Source organism: Odocoileus virginianus, chromosome 25 (assembly GCF_023699985.2).
Source record: "Odocoileus virginianus isolate 20LAN1187 ecotype Illinois chromosome 25, Ovbor_1.2, whole genome shotgun sequence".
Lineage (NCBI taxonomy): Eukaryota > Metazoa > Chordata > Mammalia > Artiodactyla > Cervidae > Odocoileus > Odocoileus virginianus.
Genome location: NC_069698.1, coordinates 11841390 through 11858895, shown reverse-complemented (window position 1 = coordinate 11858895; position 17506 = coordinate 11841390). Strand labels below are relative to the sequence as shown.

At 39.9% G+C, this 17506-nt stretch overlaps 2 protein-coding genes across 3 annotated transcripts in view; one reads left to right on the top strand and one right to left on the bottom strand.

The window, feature by feature from the left end:
- The window catches only part of CMSS1 (cms1 ribosomal small subunit homolog), a 373974-nt gene that overhangs the window by 308 nt on the left and 356160 nt on the right, over positions 1–17506 (top strand). The gene's annotated exons all lie outside the window — the stretch shown is intronic.
- FILIP1L (filamin A interacting protein 1 like) overlaps positions 11221–17506 on the bottom strand; it is a 111052-nt gene continuing 104766 nt past the window's right edge. Inside the window, exon 5 of the mRNA XM_020916719.2 lies at positions 11221–11415. Coding sequence (XP_020772378.2) covers positions 11236–11415 — 180 coding nt within the window. The 3' untranslated portion in view covers positions 11221–11235. The remainder of the gene's footprint in view (positions 11416–17506) is intronic.

Below are 17506 nucleotides of genomic sequence, written 5' to 3'. Positions count from 1 at the left end.
CTGGCGGTCGCCGCGGTCGGTCCCGCGGCGGTGCGCGCCTCTGTGGGAGCGCGCGAGCGCTGCGGAGCAGGTAGGGCAAGAGATCTACTAACACGTGAAACAGACAAGTGTGACAGTAACCCAGATCTGCCCTCTACCCAGGAGGCGTCCCTTCCCAAGCTGTTTTCTTTTTTTCCTTATTTCTTGATGGATAAGACAGTTTATGTGGAGACTAGGAGTTTGAGCGTAGCGGTTAGAGGTTAACTCCTGGGTTAGATTCAGACTGCTTCTGTTAGGTTGCTCCTACAGCCTTTTAATACTGTTTCACTTCCTTTCCGTCGTCCGTAAAATAAGGGTAATGATGCCAGTTTTGTACGATTGTCGTGAAGATTAAATGAAGATAACACAAATGATGCCCTTTAGCACAGTGCCTGGTACATAACATGTGCGCAGTAAATAAAAGCTTTAGATTTTCTTGCTGTCATCATCATCATCATCATCATCATCATCACATCATCAAATTTGGACTCTTAGAACCTGCGACTTAGAACCTGGAGATTAGCTTGGACTCACGCATTTGACAGCTGAGGAACATGAGACCTAAAGATATCAAATAACATGACAATTTCACAAAGCTGGTTGGTGTCAGAAACAAGACTATAATTCAGTTAACACAATTTGAATAGTGTTTATTATGCTGTGTGTACCCACTGCCAGTGCAGTGAACCTTTTATTCTTGAGTAGATAGCATTAAATAAAGCATTAAATAACTTCTAATCACAAGCTGGCCTTGAATTTTTCAAGTCCCTGGCTTAATATACAATTTAAAAAAAAAAATCATTCTTCAAGGTCTGCCTCTCTTCTTTACAAGATTCTAAGATTTTTTGAAGAAAAAGCCAGAGCCTGATTTATGTCTGTAGAGTTCACAGGGCCTTGCACGTGATTGACAGTTGATACATATTTGCTACAAACACTAATGTTGAAATATCAGTTGAGAAATAGCCATTAAAAACAACAGAATTCTATTTTCTACAGCATTGTTTCCAGAAGGACAGTCTTTAGGTACATCCAGAGCAGATGGTATTTTTACAGAGGTTGACAATATAATACTTCCTTGATTAAACTTCTTGACTCTTTATGTGACTTTGGTTTTAGCAGATGTATGTACTTGAAGGCACAGATACATTTTTTTTCCTGTTGTGGTATCTCACGTTTAATAACCCCTGCCTCTCATAACTGAGGTGTTAAAAACTATATTTCATGGCATGATTCAAGAATAAAGGCTAATTAAGAAGTAAAAATTTTTTGAGTGGTGAAGGGGATCTTAATTCTTGGTTCTAGTCCTTTCTCTTGCCCATTGCCAGCTATGTGTCTCTGAAGTTAGTCACCCTTTGAAAAGAAGGAAATTAACATGTATTGAGTATCTACTGTATGCCAGATGTTTTCATAAATATGAATTCATTTAATCTTCATAACATAAAAGTAAGCATTTTCATTTAATATTCATAACATGCCTCAAAGGTAAGCATTTCAATTTAATATTCATAACATGCCTAAAAGGTAAGTGTTACCTTCATGTTTGAATGACAGACAAGGGAGAGATCTGGCAAGAGGTTAGTCAAGAGCACCTGACTTTCAAGGTCAAATTTTTCTCACATTACTGTGTGGCTTCTCTGGTCCTCAGTGTCACAAACTGTAAAGTGAGGGATCCTTAGAGATCACCTTTTTAAGGGTCTTACCAACCAAGAGTTTTAAACTTTGAATCTAGATAGAACTGTGAAGTGTTACAGCCTCTCTCATCTAAGTTGCCAGGATTCCCGTCAAGGTATGTTGTAGTCTCCAGGATCACCCTACTTTTTAGGTTCCTTCTAACTGTAAGCCTGAGCTTTGAAAATTGCCAGCGTTAAATTTATCAGAGGCCTTTGCTTTGTTACCTGCTTTGAAGAATGGTGAGTGTATGTGCTTCCTTGAGATCTGCTTGGTTGATTAGTTACTGGTGATTTGTCTAACTAATCTGAATAATGTTTCTGATTCAGAAGAAATCACAGGTTTCAGGTTTCCTAATCCTACCAGTGTTAATAGAGGAACATCAGTCTAAAATGTGTGAATTATATTATGTTTTGAAAGTCAAAAGAGAAATAGTGCCTTAAGTCACAGAAAGAAAAGATAGTTGTAAAATGCCTTTATTCCTGTATGTGTTAACACTGTGTGTATGCTCAGTCATGTCCAGCCCTTTGGGACTTCATGGACTGTATTCCACCAGGCTCCTCTGTCATGGAATTTTCCAGCCAGGAATACTGGAGCGGGTTGTCCTTTTCTACTCCAGGGAATCTCCCCAACTCAGGAATCGAATGCGCGTCTCCTGCATTGGCAGGCGGGTTCTTTTTAAAACTGATGTGTTATGCTACTTGTCTATAAAAGTCTTTCCTTGAAGATCCCCTGTTCCTAGTTCATGCTTATGGTGGCAAGGTGATGGAGCATTTAGTCGTTTATTCAGAAGTCTACATTTATCTACCACAAAAGCCTAACATTCGTGGTTATGAATTCTTATGTACGTTTTCTAAGAGGAAGCTATATTTACACATGGATGCCCAAACCCTGACACATATTGCATAAAATACTCATCCAGCTATCTGTTGTCAAGTAAATGAACTGTTTTTGCTGTTTTCATGACTTCTTGGATGTGCTTTGTAATTCAGAGTCCATTACTAAAGGTCTTGATCTACATATGACCTGTTTTTGCATACATCTTTTGGCTTTTCATGGAGAAGGCAATGCCATCCCACTCCAGTTCTCTTGCCTGGAAAATCCCATGGACAGAGGAGCCTGGTAGGCTGCTGTCTATGGGGTCGCACAGAGTCGGACACATCTGAAGCGACTTAGCAACAGCAGAAGTTGCTTTTCATAACCTGTTGTTTTTCTAGAGTCATTCATTTTTTTGGCACTTTGTCGTGCTTCACAGATACTACATTTTTTTAAATAATTGAAGGTTTGCATTGACCCTGTGTTGGTTAGCCTTTTTTGGCAATAAATTATTTTTTACTTAAGGTATGTACTCTTTTTATATGTAATGCCATTGCACACTTAATAGACTACAGAATAGTGAAATGTAACTTTTATACACACTGGGAAACCAAAAAATTCATGTGACTGTCTTTATTGTGATACTCACTTTATTGTGGTGGTCTGGAACTCAACTGAAAAATCTCCAAGGTATGCCTTTGCTAGAATCCTGAATCATACTGGAGCCCCACATGGGACCTGGCACTTAGTAGATGTTTAGTAGGTAGCTGAATGAGTGAATGCATGCTACAGGACTTCTGCTGATAATGCACACAGGTAGACATACAATTTCTCATCCAGTCTAGACACTTTTGAGAGTGGAAAGCCATGCCTTAGAATTTTGCTGGGACTGTCTGCTTGAGATGTCTAGTTACCCTGTTGGCACCATCGTTGGGGATTGGAGTCATGGCCCAGGACAAGGCAACCCAGAGTTGGCTCTGCTGAGGTGGGCGCTGTGCAGTCTGCCTCAGGCAACAGAACCTAGGAATCCTCTAGTGATTTCTAGTATTTCATTTCACTTATTTCCTTCTGCTCTGCTTTATTCCTTGCCTACCTTAAGAAATTATTGACTTGCATGCTGTAGTCCCTGGGGTTGCAGAGTGGGATACGATTTGGTGACTAAACAACCATACATAATCCTACGTAACACATAATTACTGCAGTACATACAGTAAACAGTACATGCAGCAGAATCATGGCTCCAAAACATTAGTGCTAAAGTGCAGAGAAGGCAGTGGCACCCCACCCCAGTCCTCTTGCCTGGAAAATCCCAGGGACGGAGCAGCCTGGTGGGCTGCAGTCCATGGGGTCGAGAAGAGTCGGACACAACTGAGCGACCTCACTTTCACTTTTCACTTTCATGCATTGGAGAAGGAAATGCAACCCACTCCAGTGTTCTTGCCTGGAGAATCCTGAGGACGGCGGAACCTGGTGGGCTGCCGTCTACGGGGTCGCACAGAGTCGGGCACGACTGAAGTGACATAGCAGCAGGAGCAGCAATGCTAAAGTGACCAGGTGCAGTTGACCAAACTTTCCCAGTGTGAAGCTGAATGTTACTCACATTACGGTTTTTTTGACTTATGGAGCAGAGCGGAGAATTCCTGCTGTTGGAGGCAGTCAGTCATTCACTTACTAAAGAGAACACTGATTGTTTTCCCTTTTTATTCCAATAATATGCCCACTAAATTATCAAGTCAAGAGTCCAGTGGACAGCTGGGTTTACGAGTCTGCAGCTCCAGGGTTACATCTGGAGACATGGATTTAGGAATGACTGGCACATATATAACGTACTTTTAAACAGAATATTTTTAGCAAACTGCAGGACTCTTCGCTTCCACTTCTTTTGAGGAGGGTTTTTCATATGCTTCCCTGGCTTATTCTAAACCTTTGATGCCATCTTACTCAGCATCTAACTAGAAAACTGAAGTATGAAGACATTTCTGTGTACAGTGCAGGGAGATCGCAGGTTAACAATACTGATTTGCGCTTGTTGAGTGGTGACTCTTTGCCAGATACTGTTTTGATTGCATTCCATGTACTGGCTCATTTAATCTTCACAGATTATTCTATAACCATGATATAGGTACTATTATCTCCTTTTTTTTTAAGGAGGAAATTTAGGCCCTAAGTAGTTAAGTGATTTGCCCAATGTTATTCAGTTGGTAAGTGGAGAGGCAGAGATTCATAGACAGGCAGTTAGGAAGCCAGTCTGTGCACTTAAATTTCTCAAAGTTATTTAATTATCAATGATAGCAATTTCATCTCTAAAATAATAGTTTAAAAAACCTTTTGTTTGTATATGTCATTGTTGTCAAATTTTCTGTTAACTCTCAGTCTTGCAAAGTGTACTGTTCTAAAGAACACTGACTACTCTGAGATGCAAATAATCTGGTTGCACCATTGGACTTTTCAGAACAGTCTCTTCCTAGATACTCATACTTGGCCTTAGAACACAAGGCTCATATACCTGGCTGTCTTCTTGAAGTCTTTACTTATTTGACGAAAATGTTAAATGTAAATGAGGCCCAACTCCTGAATTTTTCCCCAAAGCTGCTTTTTCTCCAGACTTCCCTATCTCAGTAAATTCAGTCACCAATTAACCAATTTCTCAAAGGCCTAGGAATATTCTGATTTATTCATTTACTTTTTTCACCCGTTACATCTGATCTATCCAGTCTTGTCTCTGTCTCCAAAACACATCCTGAATTTATTTTTCCTTTTATTATTATTTTTTTGCTTGTTTGTTTACATCATCTGAATATGTGCTGTCATCCTCACTTGCCTAAACCTCTGCAGTAAACTAACAGTGCTCCCAACTTCCATCTTGTCCCTCTGTTCTTCACTCAGCAGCTGTAGTGATCAGTCACATCACATTCCTGCTTAAACCTGTCAGTGGCTTCCCCCCCAGACTGCATACCATGGTTGCTATCTGCTGGAACCTACTTACTCTCCTCTAGGTTATTCTGTACCAGCCACACCAGCCTTCATACTGTGCCGCAACTGACCAAGCTCATTCTGTCTTATCCATTTGCACTAGCTATTACTCTTCCTTTCTGGGCTGTCCTGAATTTTGAATGGTTGGCCTTTTCTTGACATTAAGAGCTAAGTTCAAACATACTGAATAGGAAGCCCTTCCTGTTCAGTCAGTTTAGAGTAGCTATCCACTTAAATTATCATGTTATAGTAATTTCTCATCAGAGCATTGGTCACCAACTATTATTTTCCTTATTAAATTATTGCAGTCTCCCCACACTAGTACATAAGCACCATGTGAGCAGAGATTTGTTTATCTTATTCTTTGCTATATCCTCAGGGCCTGTAGTAGTATCTGGGTACTTAGAAGACACTCATTAAAAATTTGTTCATTAAGAAATTAACTGTTAGTATTTCCCAGCCACATCTTCGAGACTTTAACATAGGATTTCCACATCTGAAGAAACTTGGTCCAATGGAAGGGTTGTCAACATCCTGCTCAGGCTTTTGTTAAACTTGGCAGATGTTGTTTTTCTCTTTCTGAAAACATATTAGAAGTTGGTGTTTTACAGCTGTGTCTACTACTGTTTCATTCTAACCACATTTGGGTTTAGTTTTTAACTTATGTTTTGAAATTCTGTATTTGAAAGGACAGAAGACTTTTGCTTTGTAAATGAGCTGATAATTGCCACTGGTGATGGCTTTTATCACCTAAAATCTTTGTGATTGTTCATTTTGTTTGAGATTACTGAGGTAAGCATTATAAATATTTTTGTTGTAATATTACTTTATCCTTAAAAAAAATCACATTGCTTTATGCTAAGTTCCTTCTGGAAATGGTGAAGTTGGGGCACACCTTGGATTTTTTAAGCATAAGTAGCTTAAGTTTTTGTGGGGTTTTTTTTTGCTTTTCTAACACCAAAGTTAGGCCTTACAGCATTAATTTTATCTATAGGCATCCATGCATGGTAGATGTTGTGAAGCATTGCCTCTGCATGTAAAATTCAAACTTGGAATATTTACAGTTGATGTTGATAACATACATCACAGGATCAATTTCAGAGCATGTTGTTTTCAAAATCATTTATTGAGCCCTCATGCTTGGCCCTCTTTTAGAAATTGCAGTGGAGTTAGCGGAAAAAACATCATCTGTTTACCTTATGAGATTTACACATTGATATGGTTCAATCAAAATGCAAGTAATATTATTTTAAGACAGATGTTTAAGGGCAGAAAACAGGGGTAGGATAAATTTTAAAAAGAAAGAGGAGAGAGCATACAACATTTTTATTCTGTACTTGAAGATTGTAACAAATTGACCAAGTTTTACTTGTGGTGGTGGTGGTGGAGTCGCTCAGTCGTATCTGACTCTTTGCGACCCCATGGACTGTAGCCCACCAGGCTCCTCCGTCCATGGGATTTTCCAAGCAAGAGTACTGGAGTGGGCTGCCATTTCCTTCTCCAGGGGATCTTCCCGACCCAAGGATCGAACCCGGGTCTCCTTAATGGTAGACAGACGCTTTACCGCCTGAGCCGCCAGGGAAGTCCGTAATGCCTCTTGCATCTCCTGAATTAGCAGGCGAATTCTTTACCACTGCTCCACCTGGGAATCCCTAAAGAAGTGGTTCTTGACAACAATTTAAAGGTGCAGATTTACACATCTTTCTCTAAATAACATGTATAGTAGTTCTGCTGTCTTAGAAAATAGCAGGTATTTAGAAGGCCTAGAAATAGTTTGCTTCCCCACTCAGATTCAGCAGTTGCACATTACATTATTTTGTGACATAAATCCTTTGATCTGTTCTTATCTGATGTTCTTTAGTTGAACACTTTAGTGCAAATGTGGAAGTATAGATTTTACAAAAGATATCACAAGCAAGCTTGAAATACCGTTTTTTCATTTTCATCAGCTTTTATGGAATTTTTAGTCACATTCTTAAGTTGCTAGCATTGCTTTTAACAATTAGTTGATAAAGCTTTTCTTAAGTTGTTAAGTTCCTTTTTAGTCTAGATCACACTAAAACAGCAGTAAGAAAACTTTTTTTGTAAAAGGCCAGAGAGTAAGTATTTTAGGCCGTGTTGTGGCCAGTCAGTGTCACAGCCACTCAACTTTGATGCTGTTGTAGTGTAAAAGTGATCATATAATCAATATGTAAACAAATGAACATGGCTGTGTTCCAATAGAATGTCATCTATAGACAATGAAATCTGAATTTCATGTAATTTTCACATCTCACAAAATATTCTTCTTTTGATGTTTTTTTCCTATTTAAAAATATAAAAACTATTCTTAACTTGCAGAACATACAGAAAGACAGTGGGCTGAATTTGGCCTGTGGGCTGCAGATCCCTGCCTCTGACTCAGTGTCAGACCCCTAGTGTTATGACACATATCATTTGAAACAGGTCGCAAAGAAAATTCCAGCACATCAGTTACTCCATTACTTAGCCCATAATTGTCAGTCATGTATTAGATCAGTCACTTTCCTGTTAAAATCAGACACTTGATTCTAAAAAGTTATAAGGAGATCAGTTCAGAAATCTTTGAAGTTAAATAAATGAAGAGCTGAGGAAAGACTCCAGCATACAAATATCAGGTCATTAAACTTTTTTTCACAATTTGAATGTATCTTTGTTCACTTGTATTTTTATCTGTTTTTAAAAATTTAACCTAATGAAAACACTCTAAAATTATTAGGATAGCTTCTTTTATTTTTATTTTTAGAAGGACCATATTTCTGCAGAAACAGGATTATGCTCAGGAGGCAGAATTCTTTATATTTTGGTTGTGTTACAGGTCAAACACCATTTGTTGAACTTACCCTGGTTGTAAGTTATTCGTGCATTGTTACTGTATTACATATTGCTTTAAAATAAGAAGTATAGTTTTTGGCTGGTAATCCTTTTGTTAGAATACATTTTGTTATTTTAAAGACCTGTCTAAATAGTATTCAGTTCAGTTCAGTCACTTAGCGTGTCCAACTCTTTTCGACCCCATGGACTGCAGCACGCCAGGCTACCCTGTCCATCACCAACTCCCGGAGCTTGCTCAAGCTCATGTTCATTGAGTCAGTGATGCCATCCAACCATGTCGTCCTCTGTTGGCCCCTTTTCCTCCTGCCTTCAGTCTTCCACAGTATCAGGATCTTTTCCAGTGAATCAGTTCTTCGCATCAGGTGGTCAAAGTATTGGAGCTTTAGTTTCGGCATCAGTCCTTCCAGTGAATATTCAGGACTGATTCCCTTTAGGATTGACTGGTTTGATCTCCTTGAAGTCCAAGGGACTCTCAAGAGTCTTTTCTAACACTACAGCTCGAAAGCATCCATTCTTTGGCATTCAGCCTTCGTTATCGTCCAACTCTCACATCCATACATGACTACTGGAAAAATCATAACTTTGACTATACAGACGTTTATTGGCAAAGTAATGTCTCTGTTTTTAATTTGCTGCCTAGGTTTGTTATAGCTTTTCTTCTAGGGAGCAAGTGTCTTTTAATTTCATGGCTGCAGTAACTGTCCACAGTGATTTCGGAGTCCAAGAAAATAAAATCCATTTAAAGATGGATTTCTGCTGCCTGCGTGCTCATCCTCAAGGTGAAATATTCCCAGGGTGTTGTGTTTTTCTGTGAGTACTGTTGGTGCTTGTGTTTCCTGTTTTGTTTCATGCTTCTTTCCAGTTTGTTTGGGTTCCACCCTACGAGGTTCAGTGTTTCCTCTTTGTATTAGCATAATTATCAGTGTTGAATGTTATGCAGCATAACCGCTTTTCCTGACACTGTCATGTACCATTTGCCATCTCTTAGCACATTTTCTCACTTAATTCTTGACTGACTGGCTTTTCTGTCCCTCATTCACTCATTCTCTGTTTGCTGAATGTTATCTGCTAATATCAGGCACAGTCATAAGCACCCTCCACTTTTTCCCACTTCACCATCTTCCTGTTACTGCCGTGTACTTCCTTCTGAACTGTCTCATATTGTTGTCATGTCAGAGGGTGATCGTCTTTTGTAGTCCATTCCTTCCATTGTTCTCTTACTGCTTTCCTTTAACTTAGACTTTCCCACTGGTGTTTTTAATCCAGTTAACCCCCCTCCCCTCCCCTATGCCACTTGCCCGCTGCCTGTCATGCCTCTTTCTAACTCGCCTGGCTCCGCGCCGCCCAGGCTCTCGGCCCCGTCTCCTCTCCCCTGGAACCGCGGCGGGCCCCAGGGGCACCTGTGTGCTGGCCTCAGTGCGCGGGGCGGGCTTGGCTGGCGAGGGCGGGAACGGCCCTGCGCTGCCGCTCCGCGACTGCGCCCCAGGGCAGTGAGCTAGAGCGCTGTCCTTGACCCCGAGGGCTCCTCCCAGGGTCGCGCCTCCAGTTCTGGGTGCCAAAGCGCAGAAAACCTTGGGTCATGCTCTTCTAGGATTTATTTATTTACTTTTTGACTGAAGCTTTGTGAGATATAACTGTGTCCCATGTCAAAAATACCTAGTTTGTCTTAAAACATCATTGTGTCACTCTGCCCACATTAAATTACAGATACACCTTTCTCTAGACTCAGTGAGTTTTTAGTGGGAAGAAAATAACTAGTTTACTGCCAGGAACCTAAGCTCTGCCTCATAGATGATTGGTTGAATTCAGTATTCTGTAGTTGGACGTAGTCATGGATGATCAGAACTTGAAGGAACCAGGGGAATTATTTAGCTTTTCTGTTTTTACATTCTGGAAACTCAGGGCCTAGTTTAATGAATGCCAAGCTCTGTGTCAAATGAGTGAAAAATTTGAATTGGAACTTGAGTCTCCTGATCACAAGCTTTTGTTGGATCAAGTGATTTTTCTATAGTGTTGATTCAGATGTAATTTAAAAATGTCATATGAGATGATAAAATTTTTTTTAAAACATCCAAGACAGTGATTCCTATCTCCCTAAAAGATCACAGAATTAGTGACCTTTGACTCTCAGATGTCCTGATTACTCTAGGAAGTAGAGATGTCAGTCTAAAATGGTTTGCTTTACAAGCCTAGCAGTGAGATTCCATGGCCTGGTATATACAGGGGGGAAACTTACTAGGAAAAGAAGGACAGAAGACTAAGTGCCGGCAGCCAAGTGTACACACTACTCCAGCAGTTACCAGGTAGGCCACAAAAGGGGCGTGTTTGGCTGTTACTCATTTTTGTTGTTCCTTTCCTTCTTGTAACTAAGAGGAACCACTTTTTTTCCTCCTCCTCGGTCAAAAGAAGTCATATTTTTAGACCTTAAAGTATGATTTAATCAGCTTGCCATTTTGATGAAGATAATCTGACTTTCTTGAAGCAGAGTAGGAATTCTTGCTACCACATATTCTTAGCAAAGTTCTGTGAAATGAAGAATTACTTCCGGGTTCGCCAGAAAATTTTCAGACCATTCCAACAAATCCAGTCCTGTTTTGGGCTAATGTCCAGCTTTGGGCTGCATTATAAGAAGGCTGACGAGTTGGGAGGATTTGGGGTGTGTGTCTGGGTCTGAGATTTTGTGTATGTGTGTATGCATATGCACACATAGGTAAAAGAGTTGTAGTTGTGCTGCTCCTTCAGGATGGTATTCACTTGGCCCAGCAACCTGTGAATGAACCGTCTGTCTGTCTGCTGCTTCTCCATTTCCTGGAGAGGTGGCCCTTCATCTTTTTCCTTCCATGCTAATAACTCCAGCTTCCCAGATATTTCTGTCATGAATGTATCCAGGCACTGCATTGGCATGACTTACCTTTTCCCTCCCAAGTGGAGGAAAGTGTTAGAGGTGACAGTCCTTATGATGTGTAGCTTCCCACAGCCAGTCTTATCCATAGGCCCTGGGGGAGCTTTAGGGGAAGGCTTAGTGATGCCTGTAGATTTTGGTTTAGGGATCCGTGTTGGAATTCTCTGCTTGCATACCTCCTTGATCTTGAATTAAACAGAAAAACAGAAGGTAGTTAATAGTACAGTTGGTAGAGAAGCAGACTTTGTTCAGCACGTAGAGTCAGATTGGAGATTTTGGCTTTTTTGAAAACACTAGGTTCTAGGACCATATCAGATTAAGGATTGTCATGTTGAAGAAAAAAAATTCAGTTAAACAGGTCACCAACATAAGTTAAGTGTGTGCTGTGTTCAAGACCCTCAAGTGTAGATAATGTTAGATACAGAGATAAATAGGTTATGTTTCTTGCTTTATAGCAATCGTGGTATAGTGGGAGATAAACAAGAGAAGTGTCCCAAATTCATCTCAGAGTTTAATGAGATTTCCAGAAAAAGGTGAATTTCAACTGAGGGATCTAAGAGAGCTTCATTGAGAAAGTAACATTTGTCTTGGGCCTCCAAAGACTAGGGGCTTCCCTGGTGGCTCAGAGGGTAAAGTGTCTGCCTCCAGTGCTGGAGACCTGGGTTTGATCCCTGGGTCGGGAAGATTCCCTGGAGAAGGAAATGGCAACCCATTCCAGTACTCTTGCCTGGAAAATTCCACGGACAGAGGAGCTTGGTAGGCTACAGTCCATGGGGTTGCAAAAAGTCGGACATGACTGAGCAACCTCACTCAGTCCAAAGACTAGTAGGATTGTTAACAGCAGAATGGGAGAGCATTCCAGAGTAAAGGAATACTTTTTTGACAATGTTCCTGAGGTAGGAAATTGGATACAGTTGAGAAGTGGAATGACTTTAAAATAGATTGTGTTTGAGAAACAGAATGGGAATGTAGACTAGGGCTAGATAGGGAAAATTGTACCTGATTCTATAGACTCTGTGTGGTGGGGGGGGGGGGGGGGCGCTCGGGGGTGCTGGTGGTAGGGGAATAGTAAGGACTTAGGTTGAGGGAAGACATATTGTGGAGGTACAGTTGAGTTAATATTTGTCCACAGCACATGAAGGGTGAGAGAGGAGTCACAGGTTGAATGATCTTGACTGGGAAAGTAGGTTGTGGAGTGTGAAAAGGTAAAGACTTGATTTAGTTCATATTTGCTTAGAAATATACTCTTATCTATTTAGGAAAAATATTCTTGATTAAGAATACGTGTTGGTAAAGAGATGGGAAAAAGGTCTCAGGTAACTGTAGTTCTCCCATTATAACCCACAATGATGACGATGATGAAGACAACTTCCCCCATTTTGTTGCATCGTTCTTCCCTTGCTGTGACCTCAAAAATAGAAATCCTTTAAAAATGCATTGTAGGTTTCATCATAGATTTCAAATAGTGTTCTTATGGAAACCCTTTTTGTGTTGTTTTTTATTCTATAGAAATCTGTTTACACATTTTTACTATACTGATAAAAGTACAGTAAAGTCCCATGGTCTCTTTATGTAAACATTCACATTTTAAATGTCCCCTAACTATTAATAGCAACCACATTTAGGTTTTCAAATAAATACTACACAGACTTGGCTAGAAAATGTGAATCCTTCAATAAAAAATAAACTATATGAGGAATATGCTTTCTTTTGGTACAGCCTTCTCTATGCCTAGGCACGAGGAGAGTTGTTAGGCTTTGGTGTTCTTACTAACATTTTTAAATGCTTAATCCTAAGCTTGGCAACCCACTCCAGTATCTTGCCTGTAGAATCGCCATGGACAGAGGAGCCTGGTGGGCTACCGGCCATGGGGTCACAAAGAGTGGGACACGACTGGGAGACTAAGTGCAGCATGCAAGCACAGCACCTGAAATAGTGATGCTCTGATACCAGTCCTGGGAAATAATCACCGATGCAGGCGAGGCTCTTTGTTTTAGCATTATTTGTAACAATGAAAAACGGAGACTGTAATAATCAGTATAGAGTAAATGAATTACACTGTAATCACATGAAAATATTATGCTGTCTTTAAATAATGATGATTTTGAAGATATAGGAGAGTGTTTACTTGAAATGTTAAAAGCAGACTTTAAAACTCTATACACGCTTTAACTGTGTATATTTGAAGAGAAAATACTAGGAGAAAATACACCAGTGGGGAGATCAAACCAGCCAATCCTAAAGGAAATCAACCCTGAATATTCATTGGGAGGACTGATGCTGAAGCTGAAGCTCCAGTACTTTGGCCACCTGATGCGAAGAGCCAACTCATTGGAAACGACAGTGATGCTGGGAAAGATTGGGGGCAATAGGAGAAGGGGATGACAGAGGATGAGATGGTTGGATGGCATCACTGACTCAATGGACATTAGTCTGAGCAAACTCCAGGAGATAGGGAAGGACAGGGAAGCCTGGCATGCTTCAGTCCCTGGGGTCGCAAAGGGTGAGACACAACTTAGTGACTGGACAACAACAAATCAGCAGTTAACTCTGGTTAGTGGAGTTATAGTGTTTTTTATATTTCTTATATCTTCTGTAAGATATAAGAAATATATATATATATGCAGATATAATTAATTTCTGTAATTAATAAGTATGTAATTTAAAAAACACACTAAGTTATATTAAAGGATAAAAAAGGAAAGAAATACTTAAGAGATCAGGACATTTCTGATAATATAAACATATTGTGCAAACCATGAGTAAGTCAGCTGACCTTATAACCACAGCATTGATAATAGCCTTTACAAAATAGGTTTCAGTGATGTCCTTTAACTTTGTCAAGATTTAGATTGGTTGCCCTGTTTAGTGTACAGAAATCTGTGTTGGGATTCGACTTAAATTGTGGATTCTTGGGCCTTACCTCTGGGAACTATAATTCATTTAAATGTCTATGAATGTACCCCGGAATCCACATTTTTAATAAACTCTCGAGGTGATTTATCTGATGCAGGGTGGTCAGCCTGATATACTTTGATAAACACTGCCATAGTTGAATCTCATTTAGATACAAGCTTTAAGGTTTCTTTCTACCTAGAACTCTTATCTGCTTGGGTGTGGGAGGTTTCGTACTGTAGAAGGCCAGTGTTTCATGGCCCAGTGGTCCTAGATGCTCATCAGAACCACCTGTGGGGCTTTTAAAGCACTGCAGATGCCCAGATCCCATCTCAAAATCTCCCGACTCAGATTGTCTAGGAATGTGGAATGAGCACCACGGGTTATTCAGAACTGAAATCTGTCCAATAAACTAATCGATATTGAAGACAGTATTGATGGGTCCTGTTTCTGGTGAGCTATACTGATACCTGTTTGTAAAGACAACATGACTTGGAATGGTCATTGGCAGGCTCAGCTGCCTGGAAGTTATTGGGTTCCCATTGTTTCTACACCATTGATGCTGCAAGTTAATTTCGGCTTTCTTGATAACGCTTGATCTCACTTCATAGTTTTTACCTTTAGATGGCAGCAGAGGCTAGTTGTATTATTAGGACAACTCTAAATTTCATTCCCAAATCTTTAAAAAAAAAAAAGAAGCAATTTTTTGTTTGTTTGTTTGTATGAGTTTTATCCTTGGACATGTTTCAGTAAATGAGGTAGAGAGCTTTAAAATGTGTCATCTCTTGGATCATTTTTATAGAACACTATGTCAAATAGCTCCAAGAAAACTTTACCCAAATTTGGAGACCATATTGCAAGAGGAATCGATGCATGTGGCTCTTTTAAGACCACACAGTGAATAAGAATTGGCGGTTTCTGGGTTTCATCAGAAAGCAGATGTCTTGGAGGAGATTAAGCAAGTTGGAAAGCTCATTCATAGAAGAAAAGTTTGTGGGTTTGTTTTTTTTTTTTTAATGTTTAACTCAGTTTAACATGGAGATTGGGGTTTGGAATGGATTACAAGTTTGAAAGATGCTGAGTTCAGTGAGGCAGAGGCCTCACTTATATTTAGGTAACAGTAGAAAGAAAAGGAGAATTCGTTAAGTTCTTAACATTTTACCTTGTTTAGCCTGTAGCTTCTTAAAAGAAACCGAGCTGTCTATATGATTGTGATTATAGCAAGTCATTAGATGGCAGTGAGCCTTAGTGACCAAAAGAAGTACTGAACAGTGAAAATGTTTTATTCAAAATCTCAGTCCTGCAATCCAGTTTCTACTTGGTCCTTGTTCTCTTTCACACTATCTTGGAGGGCAAACACCAGAACAAAATTGGTTTCCTTGTGTGAGGAAACTATCAGATCCTAGTTTTACAGCTGGAGTCAGGATGTTTCCTTCACTCAATGAAATTAATTCTGTAAGTACTTTGAACTTTTTGGAGATGTATTGGCAGCATGTTGTGTAAGAAAGCTGTGTCCCCTCAGGAGTGTTCCTGACTCCAGGGCCTGCAGGGCCCCTCGTGACGCCTTTAACTCTAGAGGTTGGAAGGCTCAGAACTTGCAGAGACCTTGAGTGGTTTTCATCTGTGGTCACTGGGGTGGGCAAGGGAGGGGCGGATTCAGGGCTGCCTGACTTAGGGATCCAGCTCTGGAATGCTTGGTCAAGGCCCTGGTGTTATCAGAATGGCAGTGTTGTGTATTTTTATTTTTATCTCTGTTTATGGGAAAGTACATAAGTAATGATGATGGATATGGTGATGAAAAGAAGGAAACGCTAAATTGAGAAAAAATGTCTTTGGAATATTATTGCCTTATTTTGTCTTTTGTATTGTTTGGTAAATCACTGCTAATTTTTTTTTTTAAAAGGAAACAACAGATAATGAATCTGGCAGATAGCCCAGAATTTCATATGCCGCTTTGGCTTTTTTCTCTTGATTTTCTCAGAACTTCCTCATTATACAATAAAACTTCGTCACTAAAATTTTAGTTTTATATGGCAAACGGTCCTTCAAAAGGATACTCTGTAGTTTCATTAGCTCATTCCCACTAATGTCTTGTGAGAGAAGATTTGGTTTTAAATAGAACTGCAGTGCTGTGACTTATATTTAAGAGTTGTCCAGTTTCTGAGGTGAAGGCTAGAGGAAATTGATGCCTTCATTTTATAATGTAACATGGTTTGTGGTTGTACCTAGTCACCTCCCAGTCTTTCTGTGGTAATTACACCATGGGTAGTATAAGAATAAGCATCAAAGTACAGTTTTCAAAAATCCTTCCTCACCTAGTTACTTCCATTTTTGTGTCCAGACACACAGCCTCCCATAACAGAATGTTAGAATATACTAACCTTGAACTGTTAATCCCCTTTCTTTTTATTCATCTGTCAGGCTTTTCACCTCAGCTCTTTTTTCTTTTTCTTCTGTTTTGGTATCCACTCCCCTCTTTCTCATCCCCTCATATACACCCATGTAACTTTTAAAAATCATTCTCCAGCTTGTATTTTACAACAGCCTTGGGTTAGTGACTGGAGCACTGGCTGTGGAGCCAGATAGACCTGGGTGGGTCTCTTCTGGTTCTGGCACCGCTGTCTGTGTGTTCTTGATCAAGCCAGTCAGCCTGTGGCCGACCTTAGCTTCCTCATCTTGGAACCCTTAGGGTTAGATGGCCTACTTGCAAGTTCCTTAGCGGGTAGAGATACTGTGTAGGAAAGTCCCTGGCGCATCCAAAGTGCCCGTTTTTACTAATATCAGCATTATTATCTTTGCTTTTTCCTTTTCTTTTTTATTTGTCTTTTTCTTTATATCTGTTCTTAAGGTACTCATTTCTTGATTATAATGATAACTTGTCTTCTTTGGTTATTTTACATTTCTCGTTTTTCTGCTTTATCTCTTGTTCTCCCTTCTCTCCAATTAATTCTTGGAAACCTATTGCTAAGCATAGCAGTTGCGGCAGCTGAGCAGGCAGTGCCAGTTACTGGGCTGTGTTTCCAACCACCTCTGACCCAGAAAACCTTCACACATCCTTTTCTGTCCTCATCCGACTTAGTCTGTTCATTGTCTTTCTTTTTTAGAGTTTATTCGAAAACCTATTCTATCCTGTCTTTTTCTTTTAATTGTTCAAAAAATGAAGCCGTTATACCATCTATAAAGTCCTTTGACCATGACATTCAGTGATTCTATGAAAACAAACGCAAGTCAACTGTGGCCCCCCAAGTGTGTTGTTAGACCTGTGTACTTTTGCTGAGCACCTAATACCAGCAGTATTTAAGCCCTGGATAATGTAGTTCAGTGGTTCTTAACTTTCATAAACCCAAGAATGAGCCAGGCAGCTTGTTAAGATGCAGATTC